This window comes from Cuculus canorus, chromosome 1 (genome assembly GCF_017976375.1).
Source record: "Cuculus canorus isolate bCucCan1 chromosome 1, bCucCan1.pri, whole genome shotgun sequence".
Taxonomy (NCBI): Eukaryota; Metazoa; Chordata; class Aves; order Cuculiformes; family Cuculidae; genus Cuculus; species Cuculus canorus.
In genome coordinates, this window is record NC_071401.1 from 166,840,021 (window position 1) to 166,853,360 (window position 13,340).

General features: G+C 47.4%; 1 protein-coding gene across 1 annotated transcript; it reads right to left on the reverse strand.

Annotated features, from left to right (window-relative positions):
- Positions 1-4,833: 4,833 nt before the first annotated feature.
- On the reverse strand, positions 4,834-9,702 carry DUSP6 (dual specificity phosphatase 6). Its single transcript, XM_009559943.2, has 3 exons — positions 8,835-9,702; positions 7,778-8,215; positions 4,834-6,395 (listed from the first exon to the last, which is right to left on the reverse strand). Exons 1-3 carry the CDS (start codon positions 9,241-9,243, stop codon positions 6,088-6,090), a joined length of 1,155 nt encoding a protein of 384 aa, XP_009558238.1. The 5' UTR covers positions 9,244-9,702; the 3' UTR covers positions 4,834-6,087.
- Positions 9,703-13,340: the final 3,638 nt, after the last annotated feature.

Here is a 13,340-nt window from a genome sequence, read left to right on the forward strand (position 1 = left end):
AAAAAAACGCCACTTTTAAATTATAGAGAACTTTTGCCCTGAGTAAACCAAGTGTCAGCCACCGATATGTTTTTCAGATGGCTTCACTTGCAGATGGGAATTTATTTCCTACAGAGTTGAGGTCAGCAGGAAAAAAAAGATTAAAAGGGACTTCCGTAATGCCCCCAAACTGGCTTTAACAGAAAATAAAGAAGTTCATTAAAAGAAACGTCTTAGAGTTAAGCAAGGCACTGCCCATTTCGGAAGGTGAAGATCTCAGTAGCAGACCTTCCCAAAACATTTGTGCCTCTGGCAAAATGAGCAAAGCATTGAGCACCATGGTCTCCACACGATGGTAAACAGACCTTCCACGCAGTATCATTTTATGCCATGGTATCTGCAATGTTGGAACAACCTAGGGGTGAGAGAGCGCCAGCATTTCTACATGCTTCTTATGTCCTGGAGATCACAACTGTGAAGTAGAGCAGGGCATACTTTCTGTTGCATGTCTCAAATATAGTCCTGAATGCAAGTTCTGTCATTAAGAAATATTTCCTAAACTGACTCCATACCCCCATTTTCCATCTGATAATCATCTCCTTGTGTTTGCAGAAAGTCAACAATCTTCATCTTTGCCTTATGAGGAAAAGATATGGCTGTGAGCACTCCAAAATTCCCTCAGCTCTTGCAGATCCCTACAATAACAAACAACAGAAAGCGTCTAACGCGCTTTTTTTCCTTTCCTTACAAAGACAAGCTTTTTACTGAACAGAGAGCAGCACCCATACCACCTTTCTGCCTGTGTTATCTACAGCACATACTTCTCTTTCAAATTTGGCAATGAAGAAAGGAGATGTATGATGAAGCATCTTCCCTTTCTGGCTCTTGTGGTGGGGAGGAAAGGGCAGAGTTCATATACACCAATGTTTCCACACACCATGAGAAAACATCAGTGGGTAGCTTTTATTTCCCTTCAGCTATGAGGTGTTTGGAGAAAACTCAGTGACCTTTTTTGAACGCAGCACCTTGCTGGAGTTCATATGCGCATGATGGAGGATTCTGACTCCATACTCGTGCTCCTGCGGTAACTGAGCTATGCTGAAAATACACATTCAAGGTCTAGGGGAGGCACTGAACTGAGCTTAGCAATTTGTTCCACCATCTTCACTCGGGCAAAGCTTTAGGTGATTTATAGTGGTGTGCAGAGAGGGCCTAAACTGTAGCCTCATTTGAATGTTCACATGCAACTGTTTTTCCTGGAGTTCTGAATAAATTGTCATCATGCTTCTCAACGGGGAAAAATTTTTGTATAAACTTTTCAAAGGAGCTGAAGAAATTCTCTCCAGACACATGAGTGATAAGCCTGGCTTCAGTTTTACGCCATGCTTTCAGTCTATCCCCGCATTCCTCACCACTCCCTGCTCCTCAGAAAGGGTCAGTGTCCTGTGAGGCTCGGTGGGCCCCAAGGAAAAGCCGCTTCCTCACACCCTCCTTCCCTGTTAGCAGCGGCTGAGTGCTGGGTGCTACATAGAGAGGACCCAGAGAAGCCAGCAGAGCCAAATCTAAGCAGTGAGAGGGAATGGAAATGGGTAATAAGGTCATCTGCTTAGGAGGTGGCAAGAGGACAGCAGTGGTATTCCTTTCTCTCATACACGCCTTTCCTATAGCTCACTGAAAATAACTGAGTCCTTAAGACTTATCCTGTTTTTCACTGTGAAAACAAAGTGCAGCTGGGAGCCCTAAAGTTGGAAGAAAGTAGAGTCAATTTAGGAAATGAGATAAACAGAACAGCATGAGAGTAACAGGAAAAAGAGAGAGGGCAAGAAAACAAAAGAGAAGCAAGAACGGACCATGGAGATTAGGAAAAGGTCTGTGGAAGAACAGAAGGCATAGGGTGACAAGCAGCATTAAAAGACAAGAATGACAGAAAAGAAAATCATGACTTCTACAACTAAAACAAACAGAAAGAGTTGGAAGACATTTTGGAAGTGGCCATAGCGTGGTTTGAAAGGGTGTGAGTGGGAAAGAGGAAATGCAAGAAGGGGTACCAGTGCAATGAGCTACATGTTATCACACAGAAAATGGAAAGCAAAATGCTAATGTGCACCCAAACACTGAGGGAAACTTTGGCCTTACGAAAATACAGGGGAAATGGATGCCACAGGACAAAATTTCACCCTTTGTGTTACAGACACAGATGGGTCATGTGAGAAAGCTCTGATCACTCCTGACAGTATAGTTCTTCTTCCCTATACCTCCATAGCTACTGAAGGAATTCAGTACTTCACACTTCTATATCATAATGTGAAGCAGGTTGTGATTTTTTTAGCTACAAAGGAGGAATATTTCCCCAGTATACATATCAAGCCTGTCTCCACAGGCACAAAGGATTTATTCTTCCCTTTACAAATTACTTTACCAGCTGAGGAACTGCAATAGCTGCCAAACCCCCTAGAAGCCCAAGACCTCTGCCCGATCCCAGCAAGGAACAAAATGAGGGAGGAGAGAGAGGAAGCAAGCTATTTTGAAACAAGTGCTAGGGAGGAAGTACAGGAGCAAGCAGAACCTGGCCTCAAGCTGTGCCAGGGGAGGTTCAGACTGGATATCAGGAAAAAAAATTCACAGAAAGGGTCATCGGGCACTGGCAGAGGCTGCCCAGGGAGGTGGTGGAGTCACCATCCCTGGAGGTATTTAAAAGATGGGTAGACAAGGTCTACTCAGGGACATGGTTTAGTGGCATATAGGAATGGTTGGACTCAATGATCCAAGAGGTCTTTTCCAACCTGGTGGTTCCATGATTCTATGAAAAGCCAGCAAGCGCTTGTGTAGCAAGAGCCATTCCCTTCACTATGTTCAGGCAGTTATCCTGGAGCCTGTGTGGAGAGGGTAAACATTGCTGGTGAGACCCATCGCTGCTTCTCCCACCAAACCATTTGTAATTAAGAGCCTGCACACGAGTGGGAACACTCCCAGCATAATCAGTGGTTGAACCGTGTTTTGGGTTGGCTTCAGTTCTGATTTGGGTTTGCCTGTGACCGAAGTCGTGCTCACCCAGTCCTGGTTCAAGCTCAGCCAAGGTTTCTGAGTAATAACTCTGGTTCAGACCTCGCTTGAGGAAAAATCTGGAAGTTGTGTTCTGCTCTGCTCTGCTGTGTGTGTTTGTGTGCGAGAGAGCGCGCAAGCGCCGACGCGTACAGCTAGTCTGCTTTGCTTGCTTGTCCTGAAAAATGATGAATTGCAGAAGCACCCATTTGGTGTTAGTCATTCGGTGAAGCAGGAAGGAAGCAGGAAGCCCTCGTGAACACTAAATTCTCAAAGCAGCTTGCAAAGAAAGCCAAGACCCTCCTCCCCTAGGCTACATCACTGCATGCTGCTCTTTACCTCCTCACCTTAACAGGCACCTAGTTACAATTTACATTTGCAACTCATTCAGCCAGAAATATTTGCAAACAGCTGAGGCATTTAGCATCAGCGTTTTCTCTGCGCAAGGTGTATTAAAAAGGGGGAGGGAAGAGGAGCCCTACACTTGCTGAACGGCAGAGGACCGATTGCGCTCAACAGGTTCAGTTCGCGCTGTGACCCTTCCCAGCTTCCTGCTATTCAGATGTGTTACTTCCCCTTTGTGGTAATGGCCTGTGGCAGCCAGCCAGAAAACACTATTAATTTCAGAAGTGGCCTGACAACAAACCCACAGCGAAACAAGAGGAAGTGGCAGGGAGGCCATCTGTTGACTTCAGCAGAACAGTAGGGACGCAGCTATGTAGGTTCTACAAGGAAAGCAGATTAATAATCCACAAAGAGGAAACTGGCTAAAATTATCCGCAAACCATATTAAAAAAAAAAAAAGAAAAAAAAAAAAACAAGGGAGTCACTTGAGCTGCAGCTGGACAGGAAATTGCTAGAGCTGCTTGCAAATCTCCACTTTGAACAGAGCAGCACAGGGAATGCCAAGAGCGGAAACCGTTCAAAACTGGATTAGCACAAGCCAAGTTTAACTGCAACCCACTTCTACTTTCACAGTTTATGCACTCAATCTAGGCCACTACTGCATGAGATACTGACTCACTTTTTTCCCATGTTTTGTTTGCTTTTCATTTCACACACTTGCAGTTTCTAAAATTACTTGAAACATGCTCCCGGCTGCCAGGACTTCTGCAGAACCCCAGCCGACAGCCCCAGCTGTGGCATTAGCCCATCACTGTGGTGCTGCACACAGATTTTGGCACTACTCTACCCTGGGCCACTTCTGATCAGGAAGGATGTTTATGAAAATAAGTTGCAGAAGGAAGTTTTGCAATCACTATAATCTCCCTTTTTCCTTCTGCAGAGACAGGACTAGTTGAAGGGTCCAAAGAGGAAATGAGGTCACTAAGGGTATAGAAAGACTCTTCTTCCTTGCCTTCACCTGCTAAGTTGCAACATGACTGAAGAGCAAGAGAAAAATAATTTACAGGCTGCAGACCCTTGACAGATCTCTGAAAAGACTCCCTGCCAGACAGATAAGGAGAGCATAAACCCATCTCCTGGCTTCTGTGATAAAAGTGGCCAAAACTTGTAAATCAACCCAGAAAACAGCAACTCTTTACTCTTAAGAAAAAAAAAAAAAGGAAAGAAAATCCTTAAAAGATCCTTGTGGTCCAGGGTCAGGTGCATCCCTGGGGTACCAAAGGGATGCCAGAATATTTTGCAATTAACCTAAAGGCCTTCAAAAGCATTCCCTTCACCAAAGCAAGACAAGAATCCAGCACATGCACTCTTTATTCATTTAGGCACCAGTGGACCAAAGGGAAAAATCAAGGCTTTATTATCTTAGGGGCTGTACAAAAGCTATTGAAAGCAATCATTACCTTTAAACATAACCATATGTGTATGTGCAATTAACCACACCCACACAGAGGGGAAAGGGGGAATAAAACAGCCAGGTTCTCAATAGCCAAAAATAGTTATTTATTAATAATTTAAGGTTTTACATTCTTATAATAAATTCCATCTTAAAACTTTTACACTGTGAATTAGACTCTCCCTTATTGGCAACCATGTGCAGGTTCACTGTGCGTACACAGGTACAAATGCTCACACATACTTCCAGTTTTATACAAAAAAAAGACGCAAAATATTGCATTTGAGGTGAAGCTCCCTGAAGAATTTGTACAGAGGTAATGCACTGTTTAGCACATCTGAAAGTTTTTAAAAAGTGATCAAAAATCTTCTGTGTTCAAAGACAAACCTCCTCCCAGATGACGTATTTACAAAAGGTAAGGCAAGAAATTAATTTAATTTAAAATATATATATATATCATGTGGAAACTACATTAAGATCGTGAGGAAAAAAAAAATCACCACAAGGAAAAAAGATATATGAAAGAAGAGACTGTACTTGCTCACAAAACTTGATTTGCAAACTTCTTACCATTGCCATTTCTCCCTCATGGAAATCTTGCTTCAGTTGAACAATAAAATTTAAGCATGCTGCAAATACATCCTTTGCAATTAAAAAAAAAAAAAAAAAAAAAGAGAAAACAAAAACCAAAGCAGAATTTATGAAGAGAAAAAAATACTGATGTCCCTTGGATTGATTTCTTGAATACATGTGAACTCAAAAATTGCAAATCAATTTAAGATTAAATATTTACATTGATCAAGCAGAACACTACCAAGCTCTTGGCAAACAAGTACTCCCAACACTAAGCTGAAATCTCTTTCTTTGGCTCCTCTAAATTAAAACAAACAAACAAACAAAAATAACGAGTCTTCACTGAAGACAAAGATGTGTCACAGATCCGAAACCAGAGAGGGGAGCAGGACAGTTCCAGTCTCTAGAGAACACGTGCTCAGCCTGTCCAGCCTTGCCCTACCCCCATGGAAGTCCTCGGACCCAGTCACAGCAGAACTGAGCGCACTTGCCCACTTGCCATCTGGTCACCACGTTCCCTCCCTTCACAATAGCCGATTCCATCCTGTGTAACCTTTCCCAGACTGCACTGGCAGCTGCTTTTCAACAGCAGAGGCCAGAAAATGAGAAAGCTGCGTCTTTCTTTATCACTGCCAAAGAGATGCCATTGAGGAGTGATCCCATGAAACGGACAGGAGAAGGGAGGCGGTAGGAGCTCACGTGGACTGCAGAGAATCCACCTGGAAGACGTTCTGGTTGGAAGGAGTGGTGAAGTATAGCTGCTGGTTGGGCACTCTATTGTCACAGGGGCTGCTTAGCCCCAGAGTCCGCTCAAAGTCCAGCAACTGACCCATGAAGTTGAAGTTGGGCGAAATGTTTGACTTCTTCATCTTGACGATATCGTAGGCGTCGTTCATGGACAAGTTGAGCTTCTGCATGAGGTAGGCCACTGTCACTGTGACCGAGCGGCTGATCCCTGCTAAGCAATGCACCAGGACGCCACAGTTCTTCCCCCGTGCTTCATCTGCACAGAAACAAAGAGGCAGAGGAGGACACATAAGACAGCGGACGGGTAACTGATCTCCCAACACAGATGAGACCAGTATCAAGCAGGAAGAAAAGGCGATTTTGATCCCAGCTGCCGGCAGTGCAGCGCAAGAGTTAATTTCACCGGCTTAAAACCAGGGCAAGAAGAGAATCCACTCCCCTACAGACACAAACCCCAGTCGAAGTGCTGAGAAAAACTAAGAATGAGACAAAGGCGGAAAGACACGCTGCATGACACCGTTTTAAAAGTCAGTTTTAAAAGACACTCTTTCGCCTGGAGATCTGCCTTAAATTCTCACAGTCCCCTTGCCCCAGCATGGAAATCCTTCGATATGTCACTGAATGTCTTTTATACAGACCAGCAGACTGCAAAGGTCTATTAAATTATTCTCCAACTGTTGTGCAGCTAACAATGGAGGTATTCAGGCATTTTAAAAGAATGAGGGAAGTCACAGGGGACAGCCCATTAGGAGGAACAGGATGTCAACATTGGTTGAAAATGGGTTCCTTTGTAATAGGAAATGCATTACAATGCCTGGAGATTAGTTTCTTTGTGGCTTCCAGCCCACATTTCTTCCTGCTGGGCTCAGATTACCTACATTCTCCACTATTACCGGTATCATTCAACCGGATTACAGCACAGCTTCCCAACAGATAATGCAATGCCCACCCCGCTGCACCTCGATGGGGCGATTTTAGATCTCCCCGAAACGAAGGAGAGTGCAAATTTTAACCAAAAAAACTCCTTGAGCCCAAGGGAACGCGTTTCCGAAGCTGAAGGGTAATGGCTCAGGGCTGGCTAACGGAGACGTGTATCATTATTACCACGACATTTAATTAAAGCTCTGACTATACATTTGCCAGCCTCTTATGAATAACTTGTATTTAAAAGCTAAAGTTAGCTCCCCAAATAGTTTCTTTTTATTGCACTGCTCTTCAACAACCTCAAGAGAAAAAAAAAAAGGAATAAGCCATCAATCCATCAACCCTGGGCTTAGTACCCCCGCCAGGGAGAGATTTAAAAAGATCCCCCCGATCCTGCGCACTGCTGAGTCCTCAGCTCCGACACAAACGGCTCAGGGAGGAATCCCGCTGGCAGCCAAACCAGGTCTGCGTTTGCAACCCGCAAAACGCCGCTTACAATTCACCTTAACCATCCCCCCACCCCCCCCCCCCGCCCCGAAGAGCCCCCACCCGCCGCTCAACTTAAGCCGGCTTTAAAACCAGAAAGTGGGGCATCCCCCAGACACTGCCAGAAACACCGCTACCGCTTCGCGACGGAAATCTCCCCGAAAATCAGCAAGATAAATTGAATTCCGCCGCTTGACACATAGCCGTTAGCAAATAACCGGGTCTCACCTATAAAGGAGATGGCCTCGGGAAAGAACTGAGACAGATTTTGGCTCCAGTGGTCTGAGATCGGGATCTGCTTGTACTTGAATTCGCCGGCGTTTTCAAAGAGATTAGGCAGGTTGGGGGTAACGTTCAAGATGTATTTAATGCCAAACTCTTCTAAAACGTCCAGATTAGTGGAGTCCTTGGCACAGCCTAAGTAGAGGTAGGGTAAAATCTCCACCGGGAAGGAAGGCTGGTTGTTGGAGAGAGGGCTGCCATCGGAGTCAGTGGCACTATTGGGGTCTCTGTCAATGTCAGATTCAATGTCTGATGAGGAATCGGAGCTGATTCGAAGGCCTCCCAAGCCCAGGACTGGCAAAGGAGGAGAGCTGCTGCTACACGAACTGTCTAGGTTAGTTTCGCAGTGGAGGGCGAACTCGGCCTGGAACTTGCTGAAACCACCTGGGGAGAAAAGCAAAGGGAGGGGGGGAAAAAAAATGCAACCTGATATAAGACGGCAAGCCGACTTACTTCCCTGGCAGAGCCCTGCCTGCAATGTGGCATCTGTTTCCCACCCTTTCCGAGCCCCGTGAAAAAAAGGAGGAAAAAAAAAAAAAAAAAAAAAAAAAAGTCGCAGTCTCACGCAGATGGAGTAACCTAAAAGAAGGTTTAAGAAAATCGCCTGCTGCAGCGGAGGGCTCAGCACGTTGAAGATTAAAGCTCTGTCCCGCTTCACCCCGCGGAGACCTCTGGAGAGGTGTCTGGGCAGCAATTCCTTCTGCCTTCCCAGCTCATGCCGAGCTCCCCGTTATCCCTCTCCTCCTGATGCCGTGAAAAATGAATCATTCCTTTCTTCACTCCTCACACGATTGCAGTCCTCGAGGTCTCTTTAACCAGAGCGAGGACAGGGATGCTCGGGCGAGAGGAAAAGCCCCATACCCGTGCCGGTGTCCTGCCCGAGCATCAGTGCGCAGCGCCCGGGGGATGCTGCGGATCCAGCCCCGCTCTCTTCCCCGAGCAGGGAGCCGCAAGGCTCACCCCCCGATATACCCAGAGCCCCCCGGCAGCGACTCCTTCTCACCTTCCAGATAAAACGCCTTGCAGCCTTCGTCTTTGAGGCGCTTGAGGAGCAGCCCCAGCACGGACTCGCCGCCCGTGTTCTCGTTCCAGTCGCGGCTGTGCTCGTCGTACAGCACCACCGTGTCGGTGCCGCACCGGCGGGCGAAGCGCTCGCGGTCCTCCTCGCTGCTGCTGGAGACCAGGGAGCGCAGGGGCAGGTTGCCCTTCTGCAGCCGCCGCAGCATGATGCCTGGGATGGCCACGTTGATGGCCGATTCGATGTGGGACGACTCGTACAACTCCTGGGGCCGGCAGTCCATCAGCAGCAGCCGCTCGTTGCCCATCTCCAGCTGCTCGTTCAGCCACGCCACGGATTTACTAATCGCCATTTCCGACGCGAAAGGGACGGGTCTGAACGTATCTATGAGCATGAGGAAGGACTGGGGGGGGAAGCGGAGCCGTGCTCTGGAAGCGCCCCTCTCTCTCTCTCTCACAAGGGCATGCGGCTGGCTGGGAAGGAGGGCGGGCTGTCCCCCTTCCAACTCGGCACAACTTATCCCCCTCCGCCCCAGGAAAATGAATCACGCAGCCCCCCCGCGACACCTCCCCCGCGCCGGGCGGCGGTGGAGCCACGGGGAGGGAGAAGCAGCCCCGCTCCCGGCGTGTGTGCGTGTGTATATGTGTGCGCGCAGTCAGCCTGCCCTCTCTTCTTTTTTTTTTTTTTTTATCAATGAATCCCTGAATGAACCTGCCTAATCGCCGCTGCAGCCCGAGCCCTTTTCCTCCGCCCCGGGTGAATGGAATCCAATTAGCGTGTCCGCGGCGCGGGGCTGCCCCGGCGCGGCTGCCCCTTCCCCGCCCGCAGCGGCCCCGGCAGCTCCTCAATGGGCTCCGTCGCGGGGCGCCTCAATGGAGACATTCTCCGGCGCAGCCAATGGGGGCTGGCGGAAGGGGCTGGTTGCCGCGGCGACGGGCCGGCTGGAACAGGTTGTGTTGATGAATCGTTAATGAGTTTGTCATTCACAAAAACGGAAAGGAATTTCCGCTCCGGATAAGCCGAGTGCAAACAAGCGGCAGCCGCGGCGGCGGGGCGGGGGCGGCGGGGGCAGGTGAGGGGCGACGCCCCGTCCGCCCCCGGAACAAAAGGCACCTTTTCTCTCACCCCTATATATTTTCTGTCATTAAATCTGGGGGGGAGGGGTGGCTGTAGTCCCCCCTAATTCCCCATCGCGGCTTTTCATTAGGGCGCTCTAGGAATCCCATTTTTAGGGAGGCGGGGGTAGCCTCTGTCCTCGGCTGCTCCCGACACCGGTGAAGGGTAAACCCCGAGCTAATCTCTTCGTACGCGGCTTTATTCGCAGCCGAGGAGCCCGGGAACAGCCTGCGGGTGCTGATAAAACCTAAGGCGGGTCACCCCAACAAAAAAAAAACCAAACCCGTGACCGAGGAGAAAGCAGCCGGTAATTGAAGCTCTGCGGGGGCTCCGGAGCCCGCAGCCACCCCCGGTGCCGCCGGTCCTTCGCACCTCGGAGCCCGCAGGGTGACCGGGGGGGGGGGGGGGGGTGGATGCTGAGCCGAAGTGCGGGTTAGCAGAGGGGTTAAAGTGAAACGTAGGGAGAAAAAAATAAACCGGGAGAAGCCTGGCCTCAATGCTAAATCCGGTCGCCAGCATCTGCCTAGGAGTAAAATTCTTCCAAAGAGCGGCTAATCGTGTTTGCGCTGCGCTCGGTGGGTGATTTGTTCTTAACCGCGGCTGAAGGAGGTGCGGTGGGTAGCGAGTGGCTGAGCGCGCTGGGAACGGGCAGGGGCATCGGCGGTCTGGTGTGTTCAGCGCAGGAAGCGGCCGTGTGATGGTAATTAAAGCTGGCACATCAGCCGCTGCGGTTTCAAGCGAGGCTGACACCCAGATGGCCATAACTGCATCCTCCACAGCAGGGATTTGGAGAGGATCTCTGGCTGCTACCTGCTTTAGATCGTTGCTTGAAAATGGGGCTGAAGTGTTGGCAGAAACCTTGCCCTGACTCGAAACTGCCCCTGTACTCGGCACTGGTGAGGCCGCACCTCCAATACTGTGTCCAGTTCTGGGCTCCTCACTACAAGAAGGATGTTGAGGCTCTGGAGTGTGTCCAGAGAAGAGCAACGAAGCTGGTGAGGGGGCTGGAGAACAAGTCTTATGAGGAGCGGCTGGGAGAGCTGGGGTTGTTTAGCCTGGAGAAGAGGAGGCTGAGGGAGATGTTATTGCTCTCTACAACAACCTGAAAGGAGGCTGTAGAGAGGAGGGCGCTGGCCTCTTCTCCCAAGTGACAGGGGACAGGACAAGGGGGAATGGCCTCAAGCTGTGCCAGGGGAGGTTCAGACTGGATATCAGGAAAAAAAAAATCACAGAAAGGGTCGTCAGGCACTGGCAGAGGCTGCCCAGGGAGGGGGTTGAGTCCCCATCCGTGGAGGTATTTAAAAGACGCATAGATGAGGTGCTTGGGGTCATGGTTTAGTGGCAGATAGGAATGGTTGGACTCGATATCTAAGAGGTCTTTTCCAACCTGGTGGTTCTATGATTCTGTGAGATCTGGCCAGGCTGACGTGCAGCTCGCTGGATACAGAAACACACCACACATACTTTGTCCTGTCACTCAGTGGGGGCGAATTGTCCAGTCCACCCTGCCCACGTTGAAGAGTTTCCAGGCTATTATTACCGGGTGCTTTACTTGCTGTTCAGCTCTCTGTGTTCAGGTTAAGGTGTTTCAATGTTCGGAGCAGTGGCAGATCAAAGCGAGACCCTTTGATTTTTAATTATTTATTTGTTGAGGTGTTTTGTCCCCTCTAGGCTATGTTTAAGCCTTCTGTTTTTACTCATGTCAGGGCTCAGGCAGGACAGCAAATTCTTAGGGGCTGGCACTGTTGGTCGTTCTGTGTTAGTGCAGTAAATAGCACAGGTCTGGTAAAATGAGTAATTGGGTCATAATTTAAGTCCTACTTTTGTTATTTTTCTTAAACCCATGTTTGTTCTTTATGTTCTCAAGTCCATCAGGAAAACTTCTGTTCAAATTTTACAAATTAATGTAACTCAGACTTCAGTCTTACTAACCATGGATTTCAGGATTAAGAAGTAGAAGTTCTGGAAATGGTGTTTCTGCAAAGCAGGAGCAACTGAAATAGAAATTCTCAAACCTTAACTGTTCTTATCTCTTAAGGTGCAGTACAATGCAATGCTTGTCTTACAACCATCTTGAATATTTTGCATCACTCATTATTCTAATAATAACCTGTATTTTCTCTGTTAACCTTCATCCCAACAGGAGCCACAGCCGGAAGAATCCTCAAATGATCAGTTGTCACATAAAGGCTTGCCTTAATTTAGAAAAAAAAAAAATCAACTTGGAAAGCAAGAAGAAAGAGTCGTGTTAAATTATAGTGAATGTGACCTGGAAGTTAAAGATACGAGACAATTTCCACATAACTTGTGAAAAGCCAAGCTTTTTCCCAGCAAGATTAACGCAATAGTGAACATAATTTGTTCTTTGTAATCCACCTTAATGTTAAATGACATTGTTCTTTGGGATTACACTGTACTTTGATTACATTTCTGAAAATGAAGATGCGTAGAAAAACGTCAGCACGTTGCAGAGTTAGTATTTGAAGAAAGTAGAACAAGCCTCAAATTATTTCCATCAAACCTTTCCCTATTCATATAAGGTAAACTTGCCTCTCTGATGGATAAAATATTGTAGGAAAAAAACATGTTCTGATTATCATCTTCAGAGCATTTTAAGTGACGTTTCATGGCAGTGGTTTGAAAATCTTAGTTATTCAACATTTTAACTGAAAGCTATGTATTATGCGAGTACTTTATCAAGGCCATTGAGATATCTGTCTAGTAGTAATGCAACAATAAATAATGATAGCATTTAAAGAGATTTTTATTATTAGTACTGTCGGATCTGATTGAAATGTTATTAGGGTTAAGTGTATGAAGGCAATAAAAAGTTAGATGAAGCATGCTCAAGAGAGTTGTAACTCCCAAGTGGAGCTGAGGCAGAGACTTGTAATGATAATGGCTATAGCCAGCTCGTTGCATGGCAGCAGTCTGAGGGTGGCATTTGCCGAGTTGGGAGCCATACAGGAGATTTTGCATTACAGCAGAGTTCAACAAGTAAAATACAAATGAGACACTTTGTGGTAGTACCTCCCTCAGCATGCACCAGCTGGAGAACTCGGAAAGGAAAATTACATGGCATGTTTTTATCTTTGGTTCTGCGTGCATGTATACGCTTGCTCTTTTTCTCTCTGACTACACTGTCCTTCCAGTCACTGAGGGATGCAGGAGCAGATTCCATTAAGTACACTACTATTCGATGCTTTGTCAGGGACCGGATCTACAATCCCAGCCTCACCAGGAGGTCACTTACCCTTCAGCTTCCAGAAGGTTTTATAGTAGCTAGGCAGTAAGCAGAGCCTCTTCCTTAACCATGATCCCCTCATTAATCCAGTCACTGGCAGAGTTAGCTTTTTGAACCCTGAAATGTTTATT